This window comes from Archocentrus centrarchus, chromosome 18, assembly GCF_007364275.1.
Source record: "Archocentrus centrarchus isolate MPI-CPG fArcCen1 chromosome 18, fArcCen1, whole genome shotgun sequence".
Lineage (NCBI taxonomy): Eukaryota > Metazoa > Chordata > Actinopteri > Cichliformes > Cichlidae > Archocentrus > Archocentrus centrarchus.
In genome coordinates this window covers 5,780,614-5,797,142 of record NC_044363.1, presented here as the reverse complement: position 1 = coordinate 5,797,142, position 16,529 = coordinate 5,780,614, and the positions used below count along the sequence as shown (strand labels likewise).

General features: G+C 38.6%; 1 protein-coding gene across 1 annotated transcript in view; it reads right to left on the bottom strand.

Annotated features, from left to right (window-relative positions):
* Nucleotides 1-9,507: 9,507 nt before the first annotated feature.
* LOC115796619 (uncharacterized) overlaps nt 9,508-16,529 on the bottom strand; it is a 33,568-nt gene continuing 26,546 nt past the window's right edge. Inside the window, exons 21-22 of the mRNA XM_030752984.1 lie at nt 12,666-12,756; nt 9,508-10,449 (exon numbers count right to left, since the gene is read on the bottom strand). Coding sequence (XP_030608844.1) covers nt 10,375-10,449; nt 12,666-12,756 — 166 coding nt within the window. The 3' untranslated portion in view covers nt 9,508-10,374. The remainder of the gene's footprint in view (nt 10,450-12,665; nt 12,757-16,529) is intronic.

The window sequence follows — 16,529 nt, the reverse complement described above, 5'->3', positions numbered from 1 at the left end:
CAGTTGCTCCTGGAAATAATTTTGCTTAAATATTACCATTAATTGTGTCAATAAAAACATTTGACAGGTTGTTGAGTATTGCAGGGATTCTGGAAACTTAATGACACCAGTGACAAAGACCAAAAGTAAAATGGATGCATGAAAAACTGGGTTAACATCAAGTCTAAGCCCAGCGTCAAAGGTTTTTGAAGGAAGTTTTACTTTTGATGTTTTACTTATGAGATAAAGAGTAAAAATGTGCTAACATTTGAAAAAGGCTAATTCTAACGTGTCTTTGCTGCAGGGAAGACCCAGATTTTTGCATACTAATCTAATGATGCTGCGATCCTTTTGTGGAGTTTGGGAGTCAGAGAAATAAGGTGAGAAAAGTGGGGAAAAAAAGAAGCCCAATAGGCACAAAGAGGGAAGAAAAATGACCGATGGGGACTAATTCATCTCCTTTTATCAACCCTGACAGCACAACAGAGAGACTTTTACCCTCCTGAAACAATACCACTAGTTAGAGTGCAGCAGGACATACCATTAATTATAAAAAAGTGAAAGCTATCCAGCTATAATGCCACTACGCTTTATAAATTAATGGTCATTCATATTTAAATATATAGTTGATGTTTTACTAGTTCAAACTTATAAATAAGGGAAACTTGGAAGTAAACTTGCATATGTGAGAAACACTTATATAAACAGTCTAAAAACAGCAAGCCAATTATACTAAACTAAAGCTAATACTTAGCTAACCATTTAAAATGATCAAGCCACAAAGCCAATTCACAGTGAGAACTGTAAATAGAGGCCACTTGATTTTTATAGTTCCATATTTAAAGTGCACTTCATGTAAAAATATAAAGCCTGAGCTGTGCTAAAAGTATCACAAATTTTACTCCCAGGACAAAAAATGCTTGGCAAAGATTTGCTAACCTAGTTTTCTACTTCAATATAAACTTCCCTTTATTACTCCTTCTTTATCACATATAATTTACAGTATAAATTACCCAGCACTGCACCTTACTGTTGTGCTGGGCTGAGAATTTCCCCTGCCAGCTACCGGTACAGATCGCTAAAATCACAGTTCGCTAGCAGCGCGGCCATTAGCGCTAGCAAGAAATTGCCTGACGTTTACAGAGGTTTCATATTCACTGTCTGATGACTTGAACCCAAGCAGGCATTATACTCGCTGCAGACACAGAAAGTATAATCAAGCACCAACCAAGCTGTTTTTATTAACTAACTTATTAATTAACTTATTAACTGTAGTTTTTAGTGCATAAATATAACCAGAGACAAGGGTGTATAATTAGGTTGGGTGAGTAGGGAGACGCACCCCACCCCCACTGGAACTCAAATCAGTCCATGTCGTAACCAATGTTAAAGCCAAACCTATGCCTTTGACCAGAGAGCGTTAATTAGTATAAATGAGGGGAAAAGCAAACTAAATGCAAAACACAAAGGTCCCAACAGGATCTGAAACAGGTTCTCCTGGCTGTTACCTCTGAAAACTATTCCACTACCACTCCTACAACCACCTCTTTTAGACTGCATGTATGGTAAACATGCCTGTTATAGCTCGGTGGCCACTAAGGACTCTTTGCACATAACTAGGAGACACAGGAGGCACCTGAAAAAGCTGCATTATACAAAACATCAGGGTGATGCAAAAAAACTACACACAAATAACTAGTTTTTGCAGCACTATCTACAAAAACGGCTTTTAATCTCCAGCAGCTACCCAGTAGTCTGGTGAGCATTTTAAAGCAAAGATTTGTGGGCCTCACTTTGTCAGAGAAACCTCTCCCATCCTCCCACAGAGAGCTGGAGGCAGTGAATGTGTTGTCATACCTCGCTGTGCATCAGTCTGAGCAGGACAAAAGTGATGACGCTGTGACAAACGATTGAGCTGCTGCTTTCACACTGATTAATGCACACGCACACTTGTTCCCATGCTGTCTGCATGTTCTGAATGTTAATCACAATCCTTCATCCTCTATTTGTCACTCTGATGTTCAGCCTACACTGTAGAACAGGAAAAGATTAGAAAAACCCTCCAAAAACCAACAAAGCTGTTCTCTGATGTTCCTCAGGGTTTCATTTCTGGACCACTCAGATTTATTTTCTAGATTTAAACATTTCTGTATTTTATAGTTTGTTTTTTTTAAGTAAATAATAAAGTTTATTTAAATCTAGTGTTCCCTTAATCTTTATTTACAGTTTTCTTTACATATTTAGTCCATAAAATGAGCTGTAAGTTTGAAAGGTTTTGTTTCACTACATTTATTTGTACAGAAGAAATCAGTTGTGCTTTAACACAATGTAAAACCCATGTTGGTCATAATGTTCCAAAAAACAAACAGAAAATTTTATAAAAGCAACTTCATTTTTAACTTTCATAATAACTAGGAGTAAAAGCCAGTATAACTTTTTTCACTGAAACTGATTTATTTGTTCATGAACTTTTGTCACTTTTAAAATAACTGATTTATTAAAGTCTGAGGCTGAAAAAAAAAAAAATCGTAATGCTCTTTATTTTGAGTATCTAACTGCATTTTCACAGCGTGCTCCGTGTGGGAAACGATTCTGCTGTTGTGTTGGTGCTTTATCGGCGCCTTTCTTCACTGGTTGCACTCCCTGCAGAGTGGCTTGGTTTTATCTCCATTCATCTCCACAGCAGCGTAGTGGAGGCTCACAAACATACCTAACAAAAATGAAGCTTCACTTATCTTTGACTCTAGAAATTAATTCCCTTTGTTTAACTTGGACACAGTAAAATGACTGTCCTAGAATCTACTTTTAAAACAAACCACTGTTTTTGGGAACAAAAGGAGCAAATGTTGTTGCTGTCGACACGTTTCGCCCCCACGGCTTCCTGTCACAAAGACAAGCTTGTTAACAAAACAGGCACACACAAACAGCGCAACAAGATTCAAGCAGAAGATTTGGTAATAAAAAATATCTTTAATATCTTTAGTGTCTATATAAAAAAAAAAAAAAAAAAATCACTTTCTATACAGAATGCTTAAAACAGCCAAAGAATCAAAATCATATTAAAAAAACAAACAAACAAACAGTGAAGAAGCTTCATTTTTACTCTATTTCACATCATTAATTACAAGAGTTTTATCATTACACAAAGTACTGATGACTTTCAAGTTTGAAGAATTTTTTTTTTAATTAATAAAAAGCAACGGTAAGCCCTGTAAGAAAATTAATGAAAAAGATAAGTGATTCCCATTTTAATGAAATGTATGTTGTTGTACATGAGCACACATGGTTCCTCAGTAAGGCTTCATTTTATCAGTTTGATTAAAGTGCATCCATTATGAATAAGGTATTCAGGGTAATTTGTACCAGTAAGTGAGAATCAGAGAAAAATCAGTGGTACGAGGCAGTGGTTCAAATATAACAACACTGAGAAATTCAGTGGGGCAAAAAAAAAAGAAAAAGAAAAAAAAACTACAATCGGAGTTCATGTTAAAGGGCTATTGCATAAAAACATCAAATCACAAAGTGCACCCACTAACTTAAACTGGCTTTGTTTGTGAGCTGAAGAAACCGGGGCCTGCTTTGTTTCTTGTGGTTGATTTAAATCCACTGAAACGAAGACAAAATGTCTTCAATTATTAGATGTTTGCATTTCCACCTGACTAGCAGCACTTTGATCTAAACTAAAACTACTGGATTGGCTTAATATGAAATTTGGCACAGAAGAAAAAAAAAAGATTTTCCTTCCAGCCTAACAATTATTGATTTATCTATTTTTTTGGTTGGTCAAACTGGGAAAGCAGGTATTCCTCGAGGCGCAAGTCTCAGGTGTTTGCCTGAGACTTGTACATTTTGTACATTTGTACATTTTATTATCAACATCTTCTGGACGAATTACCATTTTTCACATTTCTTACATGTGTAATACATCAGTGATATTTATATTTTTTATTTTAGATATCCAATTTATTTTATGTAAGTGCCCAGCTCATGTTAACACATATTTATGTTCTTAAGTGGTACAGTCAAGTCCTGGCCTTTATATTAAAGTTGATTTTTGCCTCTTGCCCCATGACAGCTGGGATAGGCTCCAGGATGATTTTTAACCCAAATATGTTGTTTTTCTCCTTACATTGCTTTTACCTTCCCTACATATACAATATATCTAAAGGAAATTTAGCACAAAAAGGTTTGGGGAAGATTTTTCCAAGATTCCAAACATCTCACCAGCGAGTGAGATGTTTAAGTGATATGAAAATGGGCAGCCTAAGATACAAGATCAGCTCCAAGAGTTTGAATGAATTAGCTGGCCTTATCCACTGAAGCCAGCATTTTACTACTGTATGTGGTAGCCTGCAATTCAGATATTTACTAATGTTAGCTAAAAGCTGCCTGAAAATATAAAGCTCGAAGGTAGATTTCCTGAACATGAAACAGAGCTTCCATGAAACAAATGACCTGCTGCATTTGACTTGGTGGTCAAATTCACTTTTGCCCAAAAGGGCAGCATTCCTAGTATTCAGTGCCATTTAGGGTTGTAACATTATATTTAAAAAAATGCTAAATTTTCCATAATTGTATAATTTCATCTGGAAGAGAGCTTGTTAAACTACTAGAAAAATATAGGATAATTTAATTGGTATTTATGAATTTTTTTAGAATATAAAATATTATACATAAAAACATATTATGAAAAAAAATTATGCCACTGCACTTTATTTTGAATTTCTTATTATTAACATTATCTAAGCACAATTTTAATAGTCCTCTTTGTCTTTTACATGGACTCGCTCACTGCCTGAAAGTTTTTGGGATTTAAATACAAAACAATGAAAGAATGTATATTATTTGAATCCACTGAAAATACATCTAAACTATTAAAAAAAAAAAAAAAAAAAGTTTTATAGAGTAAATTTCCATGTTATATATTTTGAATAAATTAAAAATACACACAAAAATGTGTATATCATGTCAGTGACCAACCTGCCTGCTGGGGTATCCAGCAAAGTAGAAACAGGGAGGACAATAGGGTTGGTTGCTTTATGCTCAAGTCAGGATCAGAATTACAAAAATTATCAAGCCATTCTGAAACAAGTTTGACTGAAAAGTGATATTTATGACATATTATAAGTCAGGTTACAAAAGGGCCAGTGAGGGGACCTATTCAGATTTCCATGAAAGTAACAGAAGGAACGGGCAATTCAAAGACACTTTATTTCAAAGGCTTGAAGCATTAAAAATGCGTTAATAGCAAAACTAAAATTTGGTATAAGGCTATACAACAATAATGAAAAAATTATATTGGTAAAAGAACTTGAACAAGCATGATTGGGGATATGGCATTTTGGCTACGTGCGCTAAAAAAAATAAATAATAAATAATTTTGGATACATATAATTGTTTTCTATGGTAGAGGGGGTTAATAGTATAAGCCCCGGTTTACACCAGAGCGTTTCCTTGGAAACTATGTTGTTTTGCCATTTTTGTTTTCGGAAAGTAGCGTGCTCATACTGAAACACTTCAGAAACAATCTCTGTTTACACAAAGATACAAGACGCTGAATACGCTGTATTTCCTATTGCCAGGCCACAAGTTGGCTGTGTGGATAAAGGAGCCACAACTGTAGTGCGCATGTGCGAGTGCCCCGGTTTCCAAAAAGCAGCTTTTTTTGTCTGTTTACAGAAGTGTTTCAGAAACGCTTCACTCTGGAGCCCGTTTCCAAAAAAGTATTGCTTTCACTCCATTTTTGTGTAAATGGGAGGTCGAAACGCATCAAAACTTAGCCATTTTCATTTGGAAATGTCATGTAAATGGGGCCTAAGACTGCACTCAGTTTTGTCATGGGTACTCAAATGGCTCTGAATACTAAGGTGCCGTTTACACGAGACCGTTTTCATTTTGAAACGGTGTCGTTTTGATGCGTTTCGGCCTTGCGTTTACACGACAACGGTGTCGTTTTGATGCGTTTCGCCCTTCTGTTTACACGACAACAGAGTGAAAACGATGTGTTTCAGAAACGGGGTCCAGAGTGGAGCGTTTCAGAAACGCACCGGCTTGCGTTTTCGTGTAAACACTTGAAACCGGGGTGATTTGAAAACGCTCGACTCGCACATGCGCACTATGGTTGCGACGGCCAGTTTTTCGCGCACGCGCAAACTGATAAACAGTACTCGCGGATTCACGAGTGCTTCTTATGCTTTTCCTGTGTTTTTACCGTTTTGTAATTCAGCGTTGTGTGCAGCAGCGATCCAACCTCATCATCGGTCCACACAAAACCTCTCACATTGGCCGTTTTGTAAGTAATGAACAATTTGCCGCACTACCTACTGTGTCACTCCACGCATGCGCGTCTTGCGTAAACAAACTGCAAAGAGAAAACCAACGCCAACTTGTGGCCTGGCATGGGAACTACATCGTTTTCATCGTTTCACATGTCCTCGTGTAAACGCGGATCGTTTCTGAAACGCCATCGTGTAAACGAAAGGCTGAAACGCATCAAAACGACACCGTTTCCAGTGAAAACGGCTTCGTGTAAACGGCACCTAAGAATGACCTGGTTTCATTAGCCAAAACTCACTTTTCTTCTGGCTTATATTACCTTATCTACTAATCCTAACAAACTGCTTGATACTCAAAGTGGCAGCTAACTTTTTATCCTTACATGGAGTTTGCATTGGAGCCCATGTTGCACTGACAGCTGGTTGTTTGGTGGCATTAGTGTTTACTGGACTCCATTTCAAACCTAACATTAGCTAGTGTTGCTTACTGTTGATACTGTGAAAAAAAGAAAGACACCAAGGCAAGGAGCTCTCAAATTTGAAATTCTTTTTGTTGAAAGTTCAACCTGAGAAATCCATCCACAGGATGTTAGAGGCAACAGAGATTCTGGGAAGGTCTAGTTTTCTTAAGTCACATTACAGTCCATTCATTGGCTTACTTCTTCGTAGTTAATTCAACTTCGTGACGATTCTGCACATGGCAGAAATAAAACCTTGAATAAAGCAAAAATGTACTCCTTATTTTACAGGACACCATCACTGAATCTACATGTTTGATAAATGAATGAGAAGTGACACGGTTCAAATACTGCAATAACTGCACTCAAAACAATCTTACTGTCACTCTATCTGACCGCCAGGTGAAGTTAGGAGGTTAAAGAGGTTTCACAACAATCCCTCCTCAGTTTGAACCAAAAACTAGATGAGGGAGTCTACATGGACATCAAAGCATGCAAACTGAGTAAACATGCCAGAAAACGATCATCGATTGTTTGGAAATCGTCTCTTACACGCTCATAAATCTCCAAGTCCATGTGTTTTGAGGAGGTGGCGTTGTTCTACAATGATGAAGGGCTTCTCCACATGATTAGGACAAATATTTCTTGGGAAGCAATGTGGAGGACAGATGTGAATCCAGAGTTTTGCTGCCTTCATCATTAAGATGTGAGCATATTTCCAGATTTTACATGCAAAGTGGTGACACTTGTGGCTTGTAACTTCTATGGGTTTGGGGTTTTATGGGAAGAGTCATTGAAGCTTTGACTTTGACACCACGCTTAGTTGTCCTTTAAATCCTAAAGAACTATCGATTGATTTTAATCTTTCCCGTGTGACTTTGGCCCAATTTCTCCTCATACTATTCTGTTTTCAATTCACGTCTGGAAGGATTTGTCTTGTTATCATTTTTTATGGTTTTATTGTGCGCCAAAGTCTTTGAATGCCCGTTTACAGGACCACTGTTTATTTATTGTTTTAGGCAGGCTCTCTAATGTGGCTCTTTCTCTGCGTTTGGGATCTTTCATTCGACAAAATACTTTGATTTGTTTCACATTTTAATCTGTAAACTCAAGTCTTCTAAAAAGAGGTCAAGGTTCAGAGAACAGTGGCTGCACAATTTCCCTGGAAACCAAAATAAAAAAAAGTCACTTAAAGAAATGTGAGTATATAGATTTGGGGGAAAGGGGGATATGATTCAGAGGAGATGGATTTTAAGAGAATCGAGCTCTGACGGAAGCTGTTAAGTGACTCTGACTGCAACTTCAGTCTGTTTTCAATTATGACTAAACCGGCTGGAAGGCAGAGTTTGGTGGAAGGAGACGTGCATTCCTGCAGGGCGGCGAACATCGAAGGAGCCGGGTCACGTCGAGGTGAACGAGACGGGGAGAACCAGGCGTCGTGCCCGTCGAGTGTCTCCTCTGATATCTCACAGAAAAGACTGTTTACCTTCCAAGGGAAAACAAAACCAGCTCTCCTTGTTCCCGGGGAGGTCAGAGGTCAGGGCAAGTCAAGATTATGAAGGTGATGCAAACTTTTTCCTACTTTGTATCTGTGTCTCTAGGGTGAAAGACCTCTACTGTTTTAATTGATCAGTCACTAATTTTAAATCAACTCCAATACGCTGCCATGTCGTTTTTGCTAATTTTTTAGAAATAAAATGGCAAAAATAACATGTTGGCAGTTGGGGTTGTACGGTTAGTTGTACTAACTGGGTGAGAAATCTGTGCTCCAGTTTTGGTGAGTGAAATTCTAGCATTTCATTAGTCTTTTAGCATTTATTAGCAAGTATGCGTGCACCTGTACAGCCTATGGATGCAGGTTGCTAAACAAACTTGGTGGTGTTAGCTAATAAATTAGCACTTCCCTATAAATATGGGCACTTATGGCACCAAAACAGCAACATGGAAGGCTCTAAATGTTACCATTTAGTAAACCATTAGCTACCAGTTTAACTGTGTGATGTGTAAGCCATCACTGGCGACAATCCTAACCACAACTCTATATTTTGGAGAAAGGCAAAAGTGACTATCTTGGAAAAAGGTGGGTAGCTTTTGATTTGTGTCAGAATTTTCTTCCCCAATTGTCTTGACTGACAACTGACTGATTGACTTGGGGGAACAATTTTAATACAACAAAGAACAGTTTCATATTCTGACTGCATAGGGTTAGGGTTATAGTCTTCACCAATGATGACTTAGACTTCAGAGGGTTAAGGCACTGTGTAAACTTGTTTGTCTTAACTTTTATAGACATTTATCTCTATCTGAAAGTTCCACATGCCAGCTGTTTTTATGTGGGTGTTCTGATTCTGTGCCAAATCTCATATGGTTCACTGCATCTCAAATCATCTTTTTTTTTTAAGAACTTTAGAATTTTCTGCTCAACCAACCAAAAATTTATGGTTTAAAATTTGGGCATGCACTGCTCAAAAATAAATAAAGGAACAATATTTAATCAGAGTATAGTATCGACTCAGTTAAACTTGTGGGATATTGATCTGGTCAGTTAAGTAGCAGATGGGGGCAACAATGAGACAATACCAAAAATAGGAATGGCTTTACAGGTGGAGGCCAAAGGCATTTCTTTTGTCTGTTTTTTCACTAGTTTTGCATTTGGCTAGGGTCAGTATCACTACTGGTAGCATGAGGTCATATCTGGACCCTGCAGAGGTTGCACAGGTAGTCCAACTCCTCCAAGATGGCACATCATTATGTGCCATTGCCAGTCAAGGGCATGGAGGAGATTCCAGGAGATAGGTAGTTACTCTAGGAGAGCTGGACAGGGCCATAGAAGGTCCTTAACCCATCAGCAGGACCGGTATCTGCTACTTTGTGCTCTGTCTCTGACCAAACAATCAGAAACAGACTTCATGAGGGTGACCTGACGGCCTGATGTCATCTAGTGGGCCCTGAGCTCACTGCCTGGCACCGTGGAGCCCGATCTGCATTTGCCATAGCATACCAGAATTGGCAGGTCCACCAATTGTGCCCTGTGCTGACATTTTCAGGCATGCAGACAAGCACGTGGGGGCCATACAAACTACTGAGCAGCATTTTGAGTGGCTGCAATGAAATTTCAGGAAAATAGATGAGCCTGCTGCATAATTTTTTCACTTTGATATTCGGGGTGTCTTTGAATTCAGCCCTCTGTAGGTTGATAATATTCACTTCCATCAAAGGACATGGCATCCTTTCATTCCTAACACATTACCCAGTCCATATCAGTATAGAGATCAGCATGCCTCAAACATTGCCTCAGATTTCAAAGTGCGAAAAAAACACGCTGGAAGTCGGTCAGTGGATCATTTTTCAACAACAAAAAAATTAATATACAACCAAATTTCTGACCATAAAATTTTTAGGCTAAACTGGAGATGGTCGAGCAGAAAGTCCATGATGGTTTGAGGTGGAATGAGCCATATGTTGTAAACATAGCCCTAAATCTTAAATAAAAACATGATGATTTTGTGCTCTTCAGGTTTCAGATGTGGACGTGATCTGGATCTATAAACGCTCCCTTTGTGTTTCTCTTGAGGTAAAAAGTCTCACTTTCCTTCTGAACTCGCTTTTATGTCTTCATTTGCCTCCAGCTCTCTCGATCCCCTCCTCTCCTTCTCCTCAACTCAGTCCACCAGAGACTTGAGGTCAGGCAGTCTCCTCAGCTTCAAATCCAGCAGCATCTGACCGTAGGCTTTGCCCTGAGGAGAGACAGGAAATGTGAACGTGTGCGTGCCCCCACCTTCGAGTCATTGAGCTTTACAGCTGTGTTACGAGTGTTTCTTTGATGTGAAGGACAGAAAAAGAGACTTCACAGATGTCTGAATAAACAATGAGAGGAAAAGCAAAGTAGGAAGAAAGGAGGGAGGAGAAATGCTTTGATGACAAAGGATTAGAGGTTTTCCCATCTTTCTGAGGGCTTGGACGTGCTCCACAGTCTCTTTACCTTACACCAGCATATATTACACATATCTAGAAGATGCTACATTAAAAGTGCAAGTTTGGGCTTTAAATTGAGTGGATTTACAGCAGTATAGAAAGATCTATGCGGGTGAAAGAGTTGTTTGAACATATGGTGCTCAAAATTTAGTGGTTCAAAAATAAGTGGATGCATTAAGTCATACAGAATATTTAAGTTCATGTCAAATTAGTGCAATTTCATTGTTAATTTGATATATAAAAAACTGTCACATGAACAGCTGGATCAAAGTGGATACATCAAGAACTGCAGAGTCTTCGTGGTTAAAGCGGACCCACTCCTCTTTTATTAGTTGTCATACACTGATCCAGCATAAAATTATGACCACTGACTGTCTCCCAGCAAGAATTACTGAAATAGCCCTATAGTGGGTGTGAAGCACAATTTCTCAGCTTTCAGAAACCATTTTAATTTGTTTGAATGTGAGTCTGAATGGTTGTCTCTGTGTGTTAGCCCTGCAACAGGCTGGTGACCTCGCCCTATGACAGCTGGGATAGGCTCCAGCTTCCCTGAATTTGATAAGCAGAAGAAAATGGATGGATGGATGGATGGATGGATGGATGGTTGTGTAATATCCAAAATTCATTCACCAAGTGCAATACTCACCATCTTCATTTTAATATGTATATACTTTTTTTTACAATGTAATGTATATATTTTATACATTCTCTTATTTTCTGTATTTTTAATACATTTTATTTTCTGTATATATTTTTATACATTTTATTTTCTGTATAATTTATAAATACTGTTTTATATTCTGTATATTTTTAGATCATATTAGATTATTATATTTTTTTATTTAGAAAGTGTCTGGCACTGACAGGAGTGGCCCTCTAATCTCATTGTACATCCTGTATAATGACAATAAAAGGCATTCTATTCTATTGCAGACTGAAGGAACCTTTTTCAGCCTTTAAACTCCCTGAAAAAAACCTCCTGAGAGGAGAAGGTTTCAGATACTTTAGATGTAAAAAGGTTTAATGAGGTCTGTGTAATCCCTGCGAGCTAAAAGCTCAGGTTTCAGACTGCTCTAAGCCTTTTTTCAGGTCTTGTATCTGTATGACATAGTGAGGGGATATCCTAACATGGATGAGAGGCAGCCAATCAGAACAACATTGGTTAAGAGCTAAAACCGTTTCTTTCAGATAGTTGAACTAAGGGGTTGCATGAAGGTCCATTATAAGACAAATAATTATTCTGAACCGTGAGTCATAAAAAGCTACTATAGTAAAGTCCAGCAAAGAAAAATGCAGAGCTTTTAATAATTTGTGGAAAGTCACGAGCAATTTTATTAGTTTTGTCAGACAATCATTAAATAAAATGCAGGTTTGTTTACGTCCGACTGAAAGAAAAGGCAGAAGAAGAAGAGATTTAACTGTTTTCATGTTGTTCAGGTGGAAAAACGTGAGAACGCCAATCGTTTTCAGGTGCATAAAGACTGAAACTAGGCTGCAGACCCACTTTGAACTGGGTGCCACTTAGACGAGATCTGCAGAGGCTGAACTTTCTCGTTAAAATTTTACAGACAGCGAGTGGTTGAAGACGGACAGGAGAGGTGAGAAAAGCGGGGACATTTCTTTCTTTAAAGCAGTGGTTCTCAAATCCAGGCCTCGTGGCTCAGTGTCCTGCAAGTTTTAGATGTGTCTCTGCTTCAACACACCTGAGTCAAATACAGAAGTCATTAGCAGGATTCTGGAGAACTTGACTGCATACTGAGGAGGTAATTCAGCAATTTGATTCAGGTGTGTTGGATCAGGGACACATCTAAAAGCTGCAGGACACTGAGCCACGAGGCCTGGAGTTGAGAACCACTGCTTTAAATTGACTGCTTTAGGGGTACAGCTGAGGTTCAGGTTAAAGTAAAGGGTTTAATGCCTTAAAGTGCCCTCACAGCTATAGGAAGCAAATATGTAGATATGTATGCATTTGTGTCACCTGAGGGTCACTGCGCAGAGAGGCCACTCCTCCACCTCCCAGTGAACTCTTCAGGACAAAGTTAAGGCCGTGGATTCCCGGCAGAGTGTATCTGGAAATGACGAGGAAAAAAGAACAAAACAAAAAAAATACACTCAGAACTATGGCAACCAACAGCTTAAAACCCACACATGGTCAACCAAATGTGTTAAAAACACACACACACACACACACACACACACACACACAGATTGGCACCATGTGCTGGTTTGGCAGTTTACTGCACACGTAAATGCGCCACACGGGCTTTTGATGTGTGTGCAGTTTAATGTGTGGTTTACTACTAAAGTGTGTGTGTGTGCTTCTGTCTGTAAGCAGTTAACTATGTGCATCTGAGTGTGTGGGTGTGCAGCCTCCTGCTGGGTTAACGAGCGCCGGAGGTGCACTAATGAAGCGTCTGTGGCAGCAGGAGGCGTTTCGGGGTGCGAGAGGAGACGCAGGTCAGTGAGCTTTGTGGCCTTCATCTCTTCATTACGCTAATTGCTAACATGCCACGTGCTGAGTCACCGCTCAAACGCGTCTGCTCAGTTTCAGGTACGGCCACACCCGCAAAGCTGGTGCCGCTCGTCTCAGCAGGGAAATCCAACAAGCTCCTTAAAATCATTAAATTATAATAATTAAACAGTATATAATTAATATAATATATAGTTAAATAATTAAGCAACAAAAAGTTGCAGTTCTTCTAACATCCACCTGACGCTGGCTCCTAAACGGAGTCAATCCCCATAGACTCCCATGTTAAAATATCCAACTTTACAACAAAATAAACCTGCTTACAGCCTTTAGGTCTCTGTTTCCCCATTCATAACATCAGAAACCAACATGTAGCAACCACAGTGCTAACTTTACTCTTTTATTTACACTTTTATTCAGACAAGCTTTTAGTTAAATGTTTTACATATTGTTTTATCGGCTATTGTTATTTGTTTTACTTGTACATTGTAAAGCACTTTGTGAAAGGTGCTATATAAATAAAGTTTACTTACTTACTAATTTAAAACCTTTTACTCTGGATTTATGCTTCAGTGAGAAATCTACACCATAGCTGCGCTGTAACCGCAAACCCCTCTGAAACCCTATGAAGTATCCTACGGCATAATCTGACGTGCACCTCCATAGAAATGTAACTACAGATTGCATCGGCACAGCCTGTTCAAAAGTTAGCACCAATGGACAGATTTCATCCATATTCCCCTTGGGTGGATCAAGTCGACAGGGATGTCCTCCTGTCTCCAGGCATCTTTGTTTTAGCAACTGAGCCATTAGCTGAAGCGATTCCACAAGATCAGGATATAAAGGGTTTTCAGGTGGGTCAGACGGTTCATAAAATTGTTTTGCAGATGATATCATTCTATACTTAAAAGAACCATGCAACTCCCTTTCAAAATTGCAAATTTTACTAAACAATTTTGGTAACATTTCAGGATATAAGGTAAATCCAAATTATTCCATTAACAAATATTGATTATTCCACATTCCAACTAACTACTCCATTTAGGTGGCTATCAAATGGTTTTAAAATACCCTGGAATAAATGTAGATAGCAACCTTAAAAACTTGTAAAATTGAATTGCATTTCATTGCTCAGCAAGATCGAAGATGATTTACAAAGATGGATGCATCTACCTCTTACTCTGCTTGGCAGAATCAACTGTATTAAAATGAATGTTCAACCGAAACGGCAATATTTGTTCCAAACTTTTTACGTGCATCTACCACAATCATTAACAGATGTGTAAGACAATTCATATGGAAAAGTACGGTGCGCCAAAAATCTTTGGAGAAATTAACATGGCAAACAATACAACACCTTTGTGAAAATCTGGCAGCCTTACTTAATTTATCTGGATGCATCTCTTGAACCAAACACTTATAATATATATATAATGTGTCTTTTTAGTTCTGGACTTTTTCTTAAGCTACACACTGACCCATTTTAATTCTTTTGACGGGAGACGGGATTGGGGTTTAAAAGGCTGAGGACCTACATATATGTTGGTAATCCTTTGCCTTATGTAGACTTGTTTATGTATGCTGTGTATGCATGTTTATTAATATAAAATCATTAATAAAATAATAAAAAAAGAATATACATAAAACTGCTCACAAGTTTTTTTTAATTTATTATTTTGGAGTAAAAGACTCAAAATTTTGGGAAATTACTGCAGAGATAATGAAACTGGACAACTCACATCAAGAAAATTCTAGATGAATAAAGAGCACCACAAACGTGAGGAAACCTATCAAATTTGTATCTGTATCTGAATTAAAGTCCAGAAAACAAAATTCAAACTTTACATTACTTTAGTTTATTTCAGTCATTTAAATTTCTGCATAACAAGCAAAAGATACCCGGAGCGATCCCGGGAGGAGACACAAATCCACTGGGATTTGAGTCAGGAAGAGCATCTGTTATATTCATTTTGATTTCAGATATTTGTTTTGTCATATTGTGTTTAATTGAGCTATATATCTCTGTCCTTGTTCAAGCAGTTTGTTATACATTTGTTGTATTTAACTTTAATTGCTCTTCCAAAGGAATTTCCCAGCATCTTATCTTATCGAAAATCTGTCTGCTACTAATCTAACCACCAGCAGATAAAGAGTTTGTGAGGTCTTTGTGAGGAGTAAATAAAAACACTGAACTGAGATACTTTTGTTTGGAGACAACCTGGTCATCCAGCGCCTCCGGGTATCAAACAGCAAAGCCCTGGTTTCTATTACGGCTGCTCTGCTGTGTCATTACAGGGTGATTACCTCGAGGAGGAGCAGGCTCTGACATGGAGTTGTGTTCATGGTGTTGTATCTCAGTTTCAGTGGAAGTTGTGTTCCTGGTTTCCATCAGTCTGTTGTGGGTTTTTTCCCCCTGACTTCACCCACAGCCATCCTACAGTGTCTTCAGCACTCTGTTAAATCTTTGTCAGTGTGGTATTTGTGGGGTTTGTAAATGGAGCTGGAGGCCTGGTGATGATGTTTTAAGTAGGATTTTAGATTTCCTCTCGTTATCCCGGCAGACACAACATAACAGACAGCTGTGGAGCATTAGGAAATCAAAAAAAAAAAAAATATACTGATCTAAAAAGCACACCATTCTGTAGCTCATTTAACTTGCAACTATTCTCATTTTTAACAATTCAACACATTTTTAAATCCCCTTTTTAAAATCTTACACTAAAAAGACTTAGGAACAGAAATGGTGACAAAGGGCAGCACTGGCTTAGACCGACAACTCACCAGCAGTCTATCTCTGCACTTTAATTCAATTCAGTTTTATTTATGTAGTGCAAATTCAGCGCCAAAACAGCCAACTCAAGGCGCTTTATATTGTAAGGCAAACACCCTACAATGGTAGAAAGAAACCACCAACAATCAGACAACTCCCTGTGAGCAAGCACTTAGAGACAGTGGGAAGGAAAAATGGGAAGAAACCTCCAGCAGCCACTTAGGGGTGATGGCAGGGAGATAGGACAAAATACACGCTGTGTAAGAGAGCCAGAGTTCAATAACAACTGATCATTAAATGCAGAGGGGTGTACAAAGTAAAGTAAAAAGAGGTGAATGAAAAGAAACAGTGCATCATGGGAACCCCCCAGCAGCCTAGGCCTAACTAAGGCGTGGTTCAGGGTCACCTGATCCAGCCCCAACTATATGCTTGATCATAAAGGAAAGTTTTAAGCCTAATCTTAAAAATAGAGAGGGTGTCTGCAGAGCTTTCAAATTGTTTTGAAGTAGCGGGGGGGCATGCCAAAGTAGCAGGCGCCTTATGACCGAGACCGAAGCCATTATGGCAGCAGACGATTTGAATAGTCACATGGCAGTCGTGAA